Source organism: Salmo salar, chromosome ssa03 (genome assembly GCF_905237065.1).
Source record: "Salmo salar chromosome ssa03, Ssal_v3.1, whole genome shotgun sequence".
Classification (NCBI taxonomy): Eukaryota; Metazoa; Chordata; class Actinopteri; order Salmoniformes; family Salmonidae; genus Salmo; species Salmo salar.
In genome coordinates this window covers 49,287,212-49,301,581 of record NC_059444.1, presented here as the reverse complement: position 1 = coordinate 49,301,581, position 14,370 = coordinate 49,287,212, and the positions used below count along the sequence as shown (strand labels likewise).

Sequence of the window (14,370 nt, the reverse complement as noted above, 5' to 3'; positions counted from 1 at the left end):
GTTAAAAAATAACAATTATCCTAAAGTAGTAGAATTATGAATTATACACACGATCACAGAAAAAACTAAACGCGCACACACACACACCAACATTATTTGAATCAAACCAATCAGTGCACCTGTCCAGAGACAAAGAAGTGGTGGCCTCACTTTTGAAAAAAAATAAGCAACTAAATGTACATCAATCTGATTGTGACTGTCACTTGGAAAATCTTTTATTTTTTAAATGGCATACCTCAATACTGTACCTTGTGTATGTTAATTTATTGTGTTACTGTTAGTATGTCTAAATTGTACTTACGTTTGCATGCATTTGCTAAACCGCCCAATAAATATACTTATTGAAGAGCAATATACTGTACACAAGTCAGTTAGGACATCTACTTTAGGCATGACAAGTAATTTCTCCAACAATTGTTTTCAGACAGATTATTTCGCTTATAATTCACTGTATCACAATTCCAGTGGGTCAGAAGTTTACATACACTTAGTTGACTGCGCCTGTAAACAGCTTGGAAAATTCTAGAAAACGATGTCATGGCAAAGCAAATAGTCTGGGTAGCCATTTGATCTTTGACCTAGACTTGGCGCTCCGGTAACCGCTTGCCGTGCGGTAGCAGAGAGAACAGTCTATGACTAGGGTGGCTGGAGTCTGAACATTTTTAGGGCCTTCCTCTGACACCGCCTGGTATAGAGGTCCTGGATGGCAGGAAGCTTGGCCCTGGTGATGTACTGGGCTGTACACACTACCCTCTGTAGTGCCTTGCGGTTGGAGGCTGAGCAGTTGCCATACCAGGCAGTGAATCAACCAGTCAGGATGCTCTCGATGGTGCCGCTGTAGAAGTGTTTGAGGATCTGAGGACCCATGCCAAATCTTTTCAGTCTCCTGAGGGGAATAGGTTTTGTCGTGGCCTCTTCACGACTTTCTTGGTGTGCTTGGACCATGTCAGTTTGTTGGTGATGTGGACACCAAGGAACTTGACGCTCTCAACCTGCTCCACTACAGCCCCATCGATGAGAATGGGGGTGTGCTCGGTCCTCCGTTACCTGTAGTCCACAATCATCGCCTTTGTCTTGATCATGTTGAGGGAGAGGTTGTTGTCCTGGCACCACACGGCCAGGTCTCTGACTTCCTCCCTATAGGCGGTCTCGTTGTTGTCGGTAATCAGGCCTATCACTGTTGTGTCATCTGCAAACTTAATGGTGTTGGAGTCATGCCTGGCCGTGCAGTCATGAGTGAACAGGGAGTACAGGAGGGGACTCAGCACGCACCCCTTAGGAGCCCCGTGTTGAGGATCAGCGTGGCAGATGTGTAGTTAAATACCCTTACCACCTGGAGGAGGCCAGGAAGTCCAAGATCCAGTTGCAGAGGGAGGTGTTTAGTCCCAGGGTCCTTAGCTTAGTGATGAGCTTTGAGGGCACTATGGTGTTGAACGCTGAGCTGTAGTCAATGAATAGCATTCTCACAAAGATGTTCCTTTTGTCCAGGTGGGAAAGGGCAGCTAAAGGGTTCACAAACTTTCTCAGCACTGTACTGCAACTGTACATAGTGTTTATATAGGACTGGATGATGACATGGGGATGATAACCTATATTAAAGGCTTCCAATGGCCAAAGCAAATGTTTAAGGCCCGGAGCGGTCAAAATTCAGTTTTTCCTGTGTTTTAGATATTGTACAACAGTTGATGAAACTAACACTGTAAAAGTGTGAAAAATATATAGAATTGTTATTTCCTGACAGTTGCTGGTTGAAAATACAATCTTCACAGGACCTTCTAAATCAGCAGGCTTTGCATGGGTGGAGTTTCGGTCATGAAATTCTGTCAGCCGGTGATTGTCAAGCAAATAACTGTCGGTCTCACGTTAATTGACTGTTCATGAACAAACATTTTACATCTCCTGGCTTCCACACACAGCCTACAAGCCCCTGATGCAGACTTGTGGAACGTCTACATTTTAAAAAGTCTAATAAATCCATGCAATATAGCCTACCGGTCTAAAGAAGCACAATATGAAGAAAATGTTGTAATTTTCAGAAGAAATTAATAGCATACTCAGAGGTGTCCTTATATTAGGTGCTAATGTGGCTATGCCAAATGGCTGGGGGCTACATTCGTTTATTTAGCAGACAAGATTTGCTTAGAATTCCGTGGCATTATTGTACAGTGTGAAGAATATAATTGAACAAAGCTGAATAAAATAGAAAGGATATTTTCTCCAAACAATGTGGAGTGCGCACATGCCGCTATTCTGTGTTGAGCAGTTAAAGAAATAGGTCTTCCTATATGCTTAATTTAAGAGTTATTAATGTAACTTTAGTTCACAAATGTTGGGCTATACGTTTTGATTTTTAATACATTGTAAGGCTGCATGACGAGACTGATAATTTCAAAAAAGTTGCTTGAAAGGCATGAGCTCTGCTTAGATTTTTTGCGCAGGCTGTACACACCATCTGTCTCTCATTCACAATTTGACAAGCACTTGACAATGTCTCGAATTTCACTGTGGCATCCCCTGTGTGGCCGTAATGCAACTTAAATTATAATAAAAAATAATTAAATCGATGCCTTTTGCGGCCAGTGGCTGTTGTGCCCTTGGCCCGGATTACTGCATTGTGCCTTCCTGCGTGCTACGCGCTCCAAAGCACCTCTCACTCACATGGCTCTCCATCACGTGATCAGGTTTTTCTCACAGGCTACAAGCAGTGGTGGAAAAAGTACCCAATTGTGATACTTGAGTAAAAGTATAGATAACTTAATAGAAAGTTATTGAAGTAAAAAGTTAGTCACCCGGTAAAATACTTCTATAGTAAAAGTCTAAAAGTCTCGAGTGGTGCAGTGGTCTAAGGAACTGCATCACAGTGCTAGCTGTGCCACTAGAGATTCTGGGTTCGAGTCCAGGCGTGTCAAGAAGCAGCACGGTTGGGTTGTGTTTCGGAAGACGCACGGCTCTCGACCTTCGCCTCTCCCGAGTCCGCACGGGAGTTGCAGCGATGAGAGAAGACTAACTAGCAATTGGATAACACAAAATTGGGGAGAAAACAGGGTTACATTTTTTTTTTTTAAGTAAAAGTATTTGGTTCTAAATATACTTAAGTATCAAAAGTACATGTCATTTCTAAAATATACTTACATATCAAAAGTATCAAATTCCATATATTATGCAATGCGGAAGGCGCCATAAAAAAAAAAAATGTACAGATATCCAGGGGCACAATTCAACAATGAAGCATTTGTATTTAGTGAGTCCACCAGATCAGAGACACTAGGGATGACCACATACTCTCTTGATAAGTGCGTGAATTGGACCATTTTCCTGTCCTGCTAAGCATAAAAATGTAACGAGTACTTTTGGGTGTCAGGGAAACTGTATGGAGTAAAAAGTACATTATATTCTTTAGGAATGTAGTGAAGTAAAAGTAGTCCACATTTTTTGTTGTTGTAAAGTATAGATACCCCCAGAAAATTATTTTAACTTAAGTGAAGACAGACACATTGACGCCGCAACTGCGTGCGTCCTTATCCGAGGTGCATATTGAAGATATTGGAAGAACTGTCCAGATTTACTTTGTCAGCCAACAAGCAGCAAACGCACTAGCCTACGTCAATCTACTATCCCACATAGTACAAAAGTCGACCTATTCTATTCTGTGCGAGAAATAAATATTCCAAACAGTCGTCTCGGATGATAGAGCCAAATTAATACAAAAAACTTTTTTACGCAATGTGGCTGACGCAACAGATCAGAACTTTTATCTTAAAACATTGCTAAACGTGTAGGCTATTTCTTCACATTATAAGAGCAGCAATGTGCACATGGCAGTAGGCTATAAGCGCAAATGTTCCATTAGCGGGAAAACACCATTATCAAAAGTGACTGCAAATGTGACTATGCATGTAATGCTTTTATTATAAAGGAACATTTTTTTATTATAAAAAGGTGCATTTTTAATGGTGAAACTTATCTTCCCCAAACTTGAAACTCACACACTGCTTATGCATGTCAGTTAGGCTCTACACCACTTGTAAAGCAGATTCATGTGCTTAATTTGTCCACTTCAGTTGTGATATAAACCCTATCAAAACATATAGGCCAATGGGCTAGGCTAAATGAGGTGTGCGACTATGATTCAAAAAAGTCAACAACAAAAAAAAGCATTGTTTCTTACCTTATGCTGGGCATCATTCACAAGTGCTAATATTGTCACCCATCAGACTATTCTTGATTTAATCTGGTCTTTAAATATAATATTTAGTATATGTGAGAAATTTGTTTTGATTTAGAATGGACCTATCATGCACCTGTCTCGAAACAGGGGCAGCGGGAAAAAATACATTGTACATACAATACGTTGTCTATGCACTTAAATAGCGAATGGAGGACGCTTTTCCCGTGGTTCATTTTCATGCCAGCCAGGTAGGCTATACTCATGTAGTAAAGATAAGCAAAGTGTTTAATATTAGGAAAGTTGATGAATAAATAAATAAATATAGTAGGCCTAGCCTATAGAAAGCTGATTGGATCCTCCTATTTTTAATAGAGGCCATCACTCTGTTTTCCCCGCAATTGCATAGCTTATAGAAATGTTGCGCAACATGAGCTCTCATGAAGTGTTTGATTAGATTTTCAATTGCATTGATCCCAGAGTGATTAAAGGGACAATAGAGTGCTGAGTACCAGGCAGTTAGCAAGTTTGGTAGGCTGCTAATGACTATCAGCATCAGAGCTTGGAGAAGCCTAATTACCGTGACTAAGTGGTCACGTGAAATATGACTGCCTTTATGACTCGTGACCGCCGGCGTGTTTGTTGCAGCTCATTCCAGTCGCTAGCTGCAGCGAACTAAAAAGACGAGTGACCTAGGAATGTGTGCGCTTTGGGGACCTTTAACAGAATGTGAGTTAGTTTGGCAGGTGGGGTGAAAGCGGAGCTATTACGATAGAGGAAACCAAGTCTAGATTTAACTTTAGCCTGCAGCTTTGATATGTTCTGAGAGAAGGACAGTATACCGTCCAGCCATACTCCCAAGTACTTGTATGATGTGACTACCTCAAGCTCTAAACCCTCACGAGGTAGTAATCACACCGGTGGGGAAGAGGGGCATTCTTCTTACCAAACCACATGACCTTTGTTTTGGAGGTGTTCAGAAGAAGGTTAAGGGCAGAGGAAGTGTGTTGGACACTAAGAAAGCTTTGTTGTAAAGCGTTTAACACAAAATCCAGGGAGGGGCCAGTTGAGTATAAGACTATCATCTGCATATAAATGGATGAGAGAGCTTCCTACTGCTTGAGCTATGTTGTTGATATAAATTGCGAATAGTGTGGGGCCTAGGATTGAGCCTTGGGGTACTCCCCTGGTGACAGGCAGTGGCTGAGACAGCAGATTTTCTGACTTTATACACTGTACTCTTTGAGGTAGTTAGCAAACCAGGACAAAGACCCCTCAGAGACACCAATAGTACTTAGCCGGCCCATAAGAATGGAACGGTCTACTGTATCAAAAGCTTTGGCCAAGTCAATAAAAATAACAGCACAACATTGCTTAGAATCAATGGCAATGGTGACATCATTGAGGACTTTTAAGGTTGCAGTGACACATCCATAACCTGAGCGGAAACCAGATTGCATACCATAGTATGACCATCTGACCCAGATGTTTTATTTGGGTCAAGTTTAAGGAGCTCCTTTAGCACCTCGGACTCAGTGACTGCCTGCAGGGAGAAACTTTGTAGCGGGGGAAAAAGAGGGAGGAGCATCGGGGCTTGTCGCATTAGAAGGGGTGGGAGATGAGGAAATGTTGGACAGGGAAAGAGGCATGGCTGAGTCAAATAGGAATCCTGACTTAATGAAGTGGTGATTAAAGAGCTCAGCCATGTACTTCTCGTCAATAACAACCACATCATTAACGTTAAGGGACATGGGCAGCTGTGAGGAGGAAGGTTTATTCTCCAGGTCTTTAACCGTTTCCCAGAACTTCTTAGGGTTCGACCCACAGAGAGAGAACCGCTCCTTAAAGTAACTAACTTTGGCCTTCCGGATAGCCTGAGTGCACATATTTCTCATTTACCTGAACAAGAGCCAGTCAGCCTGAGTATACGTGTTGATATGCAACATTCCGATGAAGGCCATTGCCGGCCTAAACATCGTGATTTTAATATTTAGATAAATAAAGTATGAAGTTGTTAATTGTGACCAAGAGTTCCCCCTATTCCAGGGGTCACAATTACATTCAGCCATGGGGCGTTTCTTTTCTTGAGCGGATGGTCGGGGGGCCGGAACATAAATAATTTGTACACTGCAAATTGACCGCATGAGGCCCAAATGGATACACTGAGAGCACAAAACTTTAAGAACATCTGCTCTTTCCATGACAGACTGACCAGGTGAATCCAGGTGAAAGCTATGATCCCTTATTGATGTCACTTGTTAAATCTACTTCAAATCAGTGTAGGTGAAGGGGAGGAGACAGGTTGAAGAAGGATTTTTAAGCCTTGAGACATGGATTGTGTATGTGTGCCATTCAGAGGGTGAATGGTCAAGACAAAAAAGTTTTAAATGCCTTTGAACAGGGTATGGTAGTAGGTGCAAGGCGCACCGATTTGTGTAAAGATCTGCGATGCTGCTGGGTTTTTCACACAACAGTTTATCAAGAATAGTCCACCACCCAAAGAACATCCAGCCAACTTGGCACAACTGTGGAAAGCATTGGAGTAAACATGGGCCAGCATCCCTATGGAACGCTTAACACCTTGTAGAGTGCATGCACTGACAAATTGAGGCTGTTCTGAAGGCAAACGGGAGGGGGGAGGTTTCAGCTCAATATTAGGAAGTTATTAAATGTTTATCCACTCAACTTTGAGTTAATTTTTTGCCTCAGAAAACCTGGGGTGCCACCTATTCCTTCCTGATATGCAACAACTTGAGTTAGGTTTAGGGCTAGTGGAGATTTAGATGAACCTCTATGAACCATTTGAGAGGCACTAATCAAATAAAGCATTACCGTTTGGTATATTGGCAAAGCAAACATAACATATTTAACACAATTTTAGCAGGGCTCACCTGAAGGGTGTTGGTGAAGAAATCATGGTAGAACATGGGCCAGTCCTGGCGACCAATATCCACTATGACTTTACAGAGTTTGTTGCGTATGAAGAAGGGCATAGCTTTGTGCTGGGCCAGCAACAGCTTGGGCAGGCAGCTACGGATCTCCATTTTGTCCTGTGAGGCTACTCCCAGCCACATCTTATTGACCAGGTTCTGAAAAGGCAACAATGGGCAGATTTTCAGGTGTTATGACGACCACTTTGCATAACTTTATTTGAACTAGCCAAACTTGTTTTAAAACACTATTATAACTTATCATGATCATAACCATAATTAGGCCTATAATGTGATAGCTGAGACTCAAAGTGTAGGGTGTCTTCTCTTGCATATTCATTCCAGTCATCAGCAACACACCACTAGGTTGGGTACATGTGTAATGTCAATGTGTTAACAATAACAAGGGTTATAAAATGACTATGGGTTGAGGGAAATTCAAATTTTAACAGATAATTTTTTTTAACATTTTGGAAAAGGTGTACATTGTGAGAACCCTGGAGTAGGTTTAGCCATTAATTACCGTTCTGCATCATAACACGATCATAAAATCCTAAAATGTTGCAACATTATGAGCTATCCAACACGTTTTCTGACAGTTTTTACATGTGCCATGGAAGTACTCTTGACGCTATTATGCAGCCGTTATAATCAGGTGTCATAAGACTAAGAATATCGCAATATGTCACAATGCATGAATATATGCACTTATTGCATTATAATAATACATTTAATTTGAAGTGCTTTTCAAGACACCCAAAGTCACATACACAAGAAATTATATTGTCATAATATATATTTGACAAGTTATGACACATGCTATGAAGCTTAATAACACTTATGAACCGTTATGGAGGACAGCTTATATCTTTGGGCTTTTAGTGATGTTCATAATTATAAATTACAGTGAGAAAAAAATGTATTAAAGGGATACTTTTGGATTTTGGCAAAGAGGCCCTTTATCTACTTCCCCAGAGTCAGCATTGGCTCGTGAAACTACATCTAACTTTCTTCATAAAAATGGTATCAATGAGTTCATCAGAATCTGGGGAAGTAGATAAAGGGCCTCATTCCCAAAATCCAAAAGTATCCCTTTAATAATATACTTTAGGCTACAGAAACAATTGCAAAGGCCTCCATAACCTTACATTACAGATGCTCTCTCCTAGTACCCAAAGAGGTACCCATAACACAGTTTCAGAAAAAACATTCTTATGACCTGTTCAGTGTTAAGAGAAAATCCTGTGTTATGGCATGTTTAATATTGATGGCGGCACACTTTCGGAAATCATGAAGAAAAACAGCAGCTTATTTTCAAGCTATATTGCCACAGGACCCAGGGCTGACCACAAGATGCAGACTCATCCCAATCCCCAAATGAGTTCCTCATTAAAAGGCTATCACCAAAGTTCATGAAGCATTAGTGATGGAAATAGTCTTCAAGTGTGGAGAGCCTTCAATTTTTGTTTCATCTAATAAGAAAATGATCCGGCAGTCCGTTTCTTTAGCCTAGCCCCGATAATATATCTTACCCATTTTTATAAGAGGTGTGAACGTTTAAATGTTAAAACTAAATTAGGATCCTTAACAAACCAAATTTAAATCACAGTGCAGTTAACACTAAAAATATTATTTTCTGTGTTACAGCCTAACTAGACGATAGGATATAAAAGGCCTGGGGAAAGCTGTGTCATTTAAAGTTATACTCCGCGATATCACGTACATGCAGAAAGTAAACAGCATAGTGGGTCAATTTCCACAACAACTAAGAGTGGAGCGCAAGGCTGCACTTCGCCGCTGTTTTTGTGCCCTGGCTACCACGTAGAGCCCTGCACAGGCACGCATTTTAAGCCCTACCCATGCCCGCGATATTCAGGCCCTACCCAATCTACCCAGACCCGATTGCTTCTGCCAAATTTAAAACCCAGCCCTGCCAGAAACCAGAAATAACTTCCTCTGTTAGTAAATCCATTAGCTGCTCCTCCCACTCGCAGACTCCCTGCGCGCAGGCACCTCGCTCTGCATGCATTCTGCTCATGGCAGCTGAGTCGGTGAGTAACCATAGCAATGGCTCTCTTTGGGGTGCTCTTCTCAATGATGAGACAGAGAGCAGTTGGCTACTTTTCGTCAGTCTAAACTCAAGGAACATTATTTTCTGTGAAATAATCTCTTCTGTCTTACATTTGACAAGGTTGAAGCACTTCTGACACCATGTTATGATCTTAGTCCGATATGACTGTACTGCGCAGCAGAGAACGAGCAAATGGCTCAGCTTCAAATTGTTAGTGATCAATTTAGTGATACTGTGAACAGCGTGAAGTAAACCCATGCACATGCGCAGATACTTTGTGTGACTGTGTGAGAGCAGTGTTGCATCTCGCTCATCTCAATATCCTAGCCTATTCATTGATGGGCCCTGCTTTACTGAAGTTGAAAACATTGCAAGCAAAGAAATTGCGAGATACAGCTTTTGATTGTCGATAGACCTAGTGCACGATTCAGACCGGCCACTAGGCAGACAACCTGCCTATACTGTGCCCATCTCTCTCCATCCCTTGCTAGCTCGCTATGAAAGATGTGAGTGTCTTAGGAGTCTATTCATAGCGGAATCGAATCTTGACACTTAGAAATGGGAGTCGACACTGGGAGGAATAAATTATTTTGAAGTCGGCTCACCACCACTACGTCACTGTTGTTAACAGATGGAAAAAAGGCGACAGCAGCGAAGTGCTGTAAGGCAATACTAAAAGAAGTTAAATGAGAAGGAAATGCAAACTTTGCGAGGTGGAATTGAGGTACAGTAATGTTAGTACAGGTGCAATGCTTAACCATCTGAAAGGAACGCACCGTAAGACCCAAACCGTTGCTGGCAGCTACATTGTGAATTCACATGGTATTTTATGAATTTTCTTATAATTTAAACGGAAAAACAATTTTTTCAAATTGTTTAAACTAAGAAAATTGTTTCATTTGTGACATGCCTCATTTTATTTAACCCTTGTTTTACAAGGCAAGTTGACACATTCTCGTTGACTGAGAACACACTAATTTACAGCAACGACGTTCGGAAGTCAGCCATGCACTGATGCACATATAAAAATACAGACTAGAATAAGTTTATTTTCACGAGGGAACTTCTTGTTTGGAGGTTCCAAAAATATATCTGCATAATGACTACAACGTTAATGTTTTCAACAACAGTCATCAAACACCAATGAGCCTACACAAAGGACATGCATCCAAGAACCTCTTGGAGAGACCCATTTCCATGGAAACATGGAAATGATCATCAAGCAAAGTGATGTTGAAAAGATACACAGTACAAGTTCCAACGAACAGAATACAAATTCAAAACCAACGTACAAAATTCCAATTATGCCGCTACAATCATCACCCAGGAAACTACTACTCTGAAAAAGTGTAGCCCATACACAGCTGCAAAAACCCATAGAAACAATAAAGCATGTCAACCTTCCACTGACCTAATCAGGCTTCACACCACTACCAAGTCACAACAAGCTTAGCCATAAATACAGCCGTACCAATTGAAATATCAACAGGTTAGCCAATGTTAGTTTAGTATAAAATAAACTATACTTTAAAGTCCTGTATCTCCGAGCAAAGAGATGTCTTTACCACAATGTCTCATGTTCTGAAAATGTCAATGTGTGACATCTGCATTAAGTACTGAGAATTTCTTGAGTTTATTTATCAACAGAAAGCAGCCCCATTAAAATAACCATTGCTATGTAATGGTGTGCTCTTATTACTACCGGACACGGTGATGCGTTGTGAGGTCTGCACAACGCATCACGGGGGAAAACTACCTGCACTCCAGGACACCTACAGCACCCGATGTCACAGGAAGGCCAAAAAGATCATCAAGGAAAACAACCACCCGAGCCACTGCCTGTTCACCCCGCTACCATCCAGAAGGCGAGGTCAGTACAGGTGCATCAAAGCTGGGACCGAGAGACTGAAAAACAGCTTCTATCTCAAGGCCATCAGACTATTAAACTGCCATCACTAACACAGAGAGGCTGCTGCCTACATACAGATTCGAAATCATGGCCACTTTAATAAATGGATCACTAGTGACTTAAAAAAAATGCCCCTTTAATAATGTCTACATATCTTACATTACTCATCTCATATGTATATACTGTATTTTATACCATCTATTGCATCTTGCCTATGCCGCTCGGCCTTCACTCATCCATATATTTATATGTACATATTCTTATTCCATCCCTTTACATTTCGGTGCATTAGCTAGTTGTGAAATTGCTAGATATTACTTGTTACATATTACTGCACTGTCGGAACTAGAAGCCTAAGCAATTCTCTACACTCGCATTAACATCTACTAACCATGTGTATGTGACCAATAACATTTTATTTGATTTTGACTATTCATAACGTTCACCAAATTAACTTACCTCAAACACTGTGAGACTGTACATCATCACATACTCGTTGCGAGTGTTGGAGAGGAAGAACAAGCAGTGGCGCCAAGCTCCCATCTGCTGAGCAAAGTTATTCAGCAGCTCTTCTGCAGAAAGGGCAGAAATAAAGGAAGTACAAGATTAAACATTTTTTGGAGTCATTTCAAGTCATTGCTTACATAAAAAAAGTAATTATGACAACTTATCACAAATATAATAACATTTCTATAGTGCTTTTCATAAGAATGTCAAAGCGCTTAAAATGCAAAAAACAAACAAGCAATACATCATCATGAGTAGCTTAGCTAGTTAGGTCAACCAATAGAGGCCAAGTCTGAGTGCATGCATGCTCTAATGATGAAGAGAGACAGTTCATGACATGATCAGAGGAAGATGGTCAGGGCGATGGTTGATGAGTCTAGTGCAGGACTACGGAACCAGTCTGTCGTGTAGCTACTGGACCTCTCCTCCTTCACAATGTGCAGCACCCACTTGGGCGATGCCTCAGCAGCTCTGGGCGCCAGAAAGCTCACCAAACACAGTTCAGAGTAGTAGCCCTTCGTCCTCACTACAAGCCTTTTGCCTCAGCACTGAATTATTTTACTTTACAAATATGAGGATATATCTGTAATTAAAAATGCATCCACACTCTATAGTCCATAGCAAATCAATATAAAAAGTTCCGCAAACTGGCCACCATTTCGCCACCAAATGTTCCATGACAATAGAGTTGAATGAATGCAATTATCATGGAACTTTGAGCCAACATAGCAGCACCCATTACAATTTTAAGATCACATATCAAGTGCACCACAGTACATGGCTCTGGTCCATCCTACTATAATGCCAAATTTCATAAGGGTGACCAGACTTGCTCAGAAGGTTGCACAACAATACTTTTGAATATTGAGGTTTCTGCACCCATATCAAATTTAGGCACGGTACTACCACCAGTGCCACACTCACCAATCTCTCTCTTACGCTCGTTGGTTGTACAGCTGTGGAAGAACTCTGTCATGAGACTCTCCAGAGCGCGCAGTGAGCTCTCCTCTGATGCCTGCCGGATCAAAGGAAGAAGGGAGCGAGGGAGGGAGGAATGATAGAAAGGCGGGGAATAGGAATTGGAAAATATGAGCGATAGAGAGCTTTAAGAAAATATTGTTAGTTTATCAAAGTTAAGAATGTGAACTAAACTCACTCCACAGCTAGCTTACAATTTTGCCAATGGAGCTAGCGAATTGGATTGTTTTCTTTAGCTCCTTTGGTTGGTACGTTGTCAAGGGCGGTCCGAGTGTTTGCAATCAGAGGATCACTAGTTCGAGCCCGGTATGGGGACAGGGACAGTAGAGGAAAGTACCCTGTTAGCAGCACACTGATGACAGTTTCATTAAGCTGGGAATGCACTACACGATTTTGGCCACGATTTAGTTTGAGATCAGAGAATAAATCCCGATGTTGTTGCCTACTCGGGGCGTGCGGCTGTCACCGACGCTCATTGAATGTGAGTGGGTCATAGAGACAATCTAGGGGCTACGGATCCAGTCTTCGAGCTGTACGGATATTTTCAAACATGTTTGATTTTATCGGCACAAAATCTGCAATGCTGTTGTAGTGTGAGATATGCAACGAAAGATTTTGAACAGTGATCAGCAATAGCCAATGAGATGATAATGTTGATTCGCATCACCCAGAATGTGTATACTCTCGAGCATGGGCGATGACTACTACTAGTATGTGTTTGTAGCCTTTAACCAAAGCATCAAATCGTTACAGCTCTGAAGTTCACAAGAAATGTTATTGAACTCAAAATATATAGGCTACACACACTACATCAAATCAAATGTATTTATATAGCCCTTCTTACATCAGCTGATATCTCAAAAGTGCTGTACAGAAACCCAGCCTAAAACCCCAAACAGCAAGCAATGCAGGTGTAGAAGCACGGTGGCTAGGAAAAACTCCCTAGAAAGTCCAAAACCTAGGAAGAAACCTAGAGAGGAACCAGGCTATGAGGGGTGGCCAGTCCTCTTCTGGCTGTGCCGGGTGGAGATTATAACAGCACATGGCCAAGATGTTCAAATGTTCATAAATGACCAGCATGGTCAAATAATAATAATCATAGTAGTTGTCGAGGGTGCAACAAGTCAGTAACACAAGAGTGTCAGTTGTTTTTTTTCATAGCCGATCTTTGAGAGTATCTCTACCGCTCCTGCTGTCTCTAGAGAGTTGAAAACAGCAGGTCTGGGACAGGTAGCACATGACGAAAAGTATGTAGACACCTGCTCATCGAACATCTCATTCCAAAATCAGGGTCATTAATATGGAGTTGGTCCCCCCTTTGCTGCTATAACAGCCTCCACTCTTCTGGGAAGACTTTCCAGTAGATGATGGAACATTGCTGCAGGGACTTGTTTCCATTCAGCCACACAAGCATTAGTGAGGTTGGGCACTGATGTTGGGTGATTAGGCCTGGCTCGCAGTCATCCCAAAGGTGTTTGATAGGGTTGAGGTCAGAGCTCCGTGCAGGCCATTCAAGTTCTTCCACACTGATCTCGACAAACCATTTCTGTATGGACCTTGCTTTGTGCAAGTGGGCATTGTCATGCTGAAAAAGGAAAGGGCCTTCCCCTTTCCTAGTTGGAAGCACAAAATTGTAGAATGTCATTGTATGCTGTAGCATTAAGATTTCCCTTCACTAGAACCAAGGGGCCTAGCTCGAACCATGAAAAACAACCGCAGACCATTATCCTTCCTCCATTAAACTTTACAGTTGGCACTATGCATTGGGGAAGGTAGCGTTCTCCTGACATCCTCCAATCCCAGATTTGTC

At 41.6% G+C, this 14,370-nt stretch overlaps 1 protein-coding gene across 1 annotated transcript in view; it reads right to left on the bottom strand.

Annotated features, from left to right (window-relative positions):
* xpo6 (exportin 6) overlaps window positions 1–14,370 on the bottom strand; it is a 65,154-nt gene that overhangs the window by 48,964 nt on the left and 1,820 nt on the right. The window contains exons 2-4 of the mRNA XM_014192154.2: window positions 12,507–12,597; window positions 11,535–11,647; window positions 7,057–7,254 (exon numbers count right to left, since the gene is read on the bottom strand). Coding sequence (XP_014047629.1) covers window positions 7,057–7,254; window positions 11,535–11,647; window positions 12,507–12,597 — 402 coding nt within the window. The remainder of the gene's footprint in view (window positions 1–7,056; window positions 7,255–11,534; window positions 11,648–12,506; window positions 12,598–14,370) is intronic.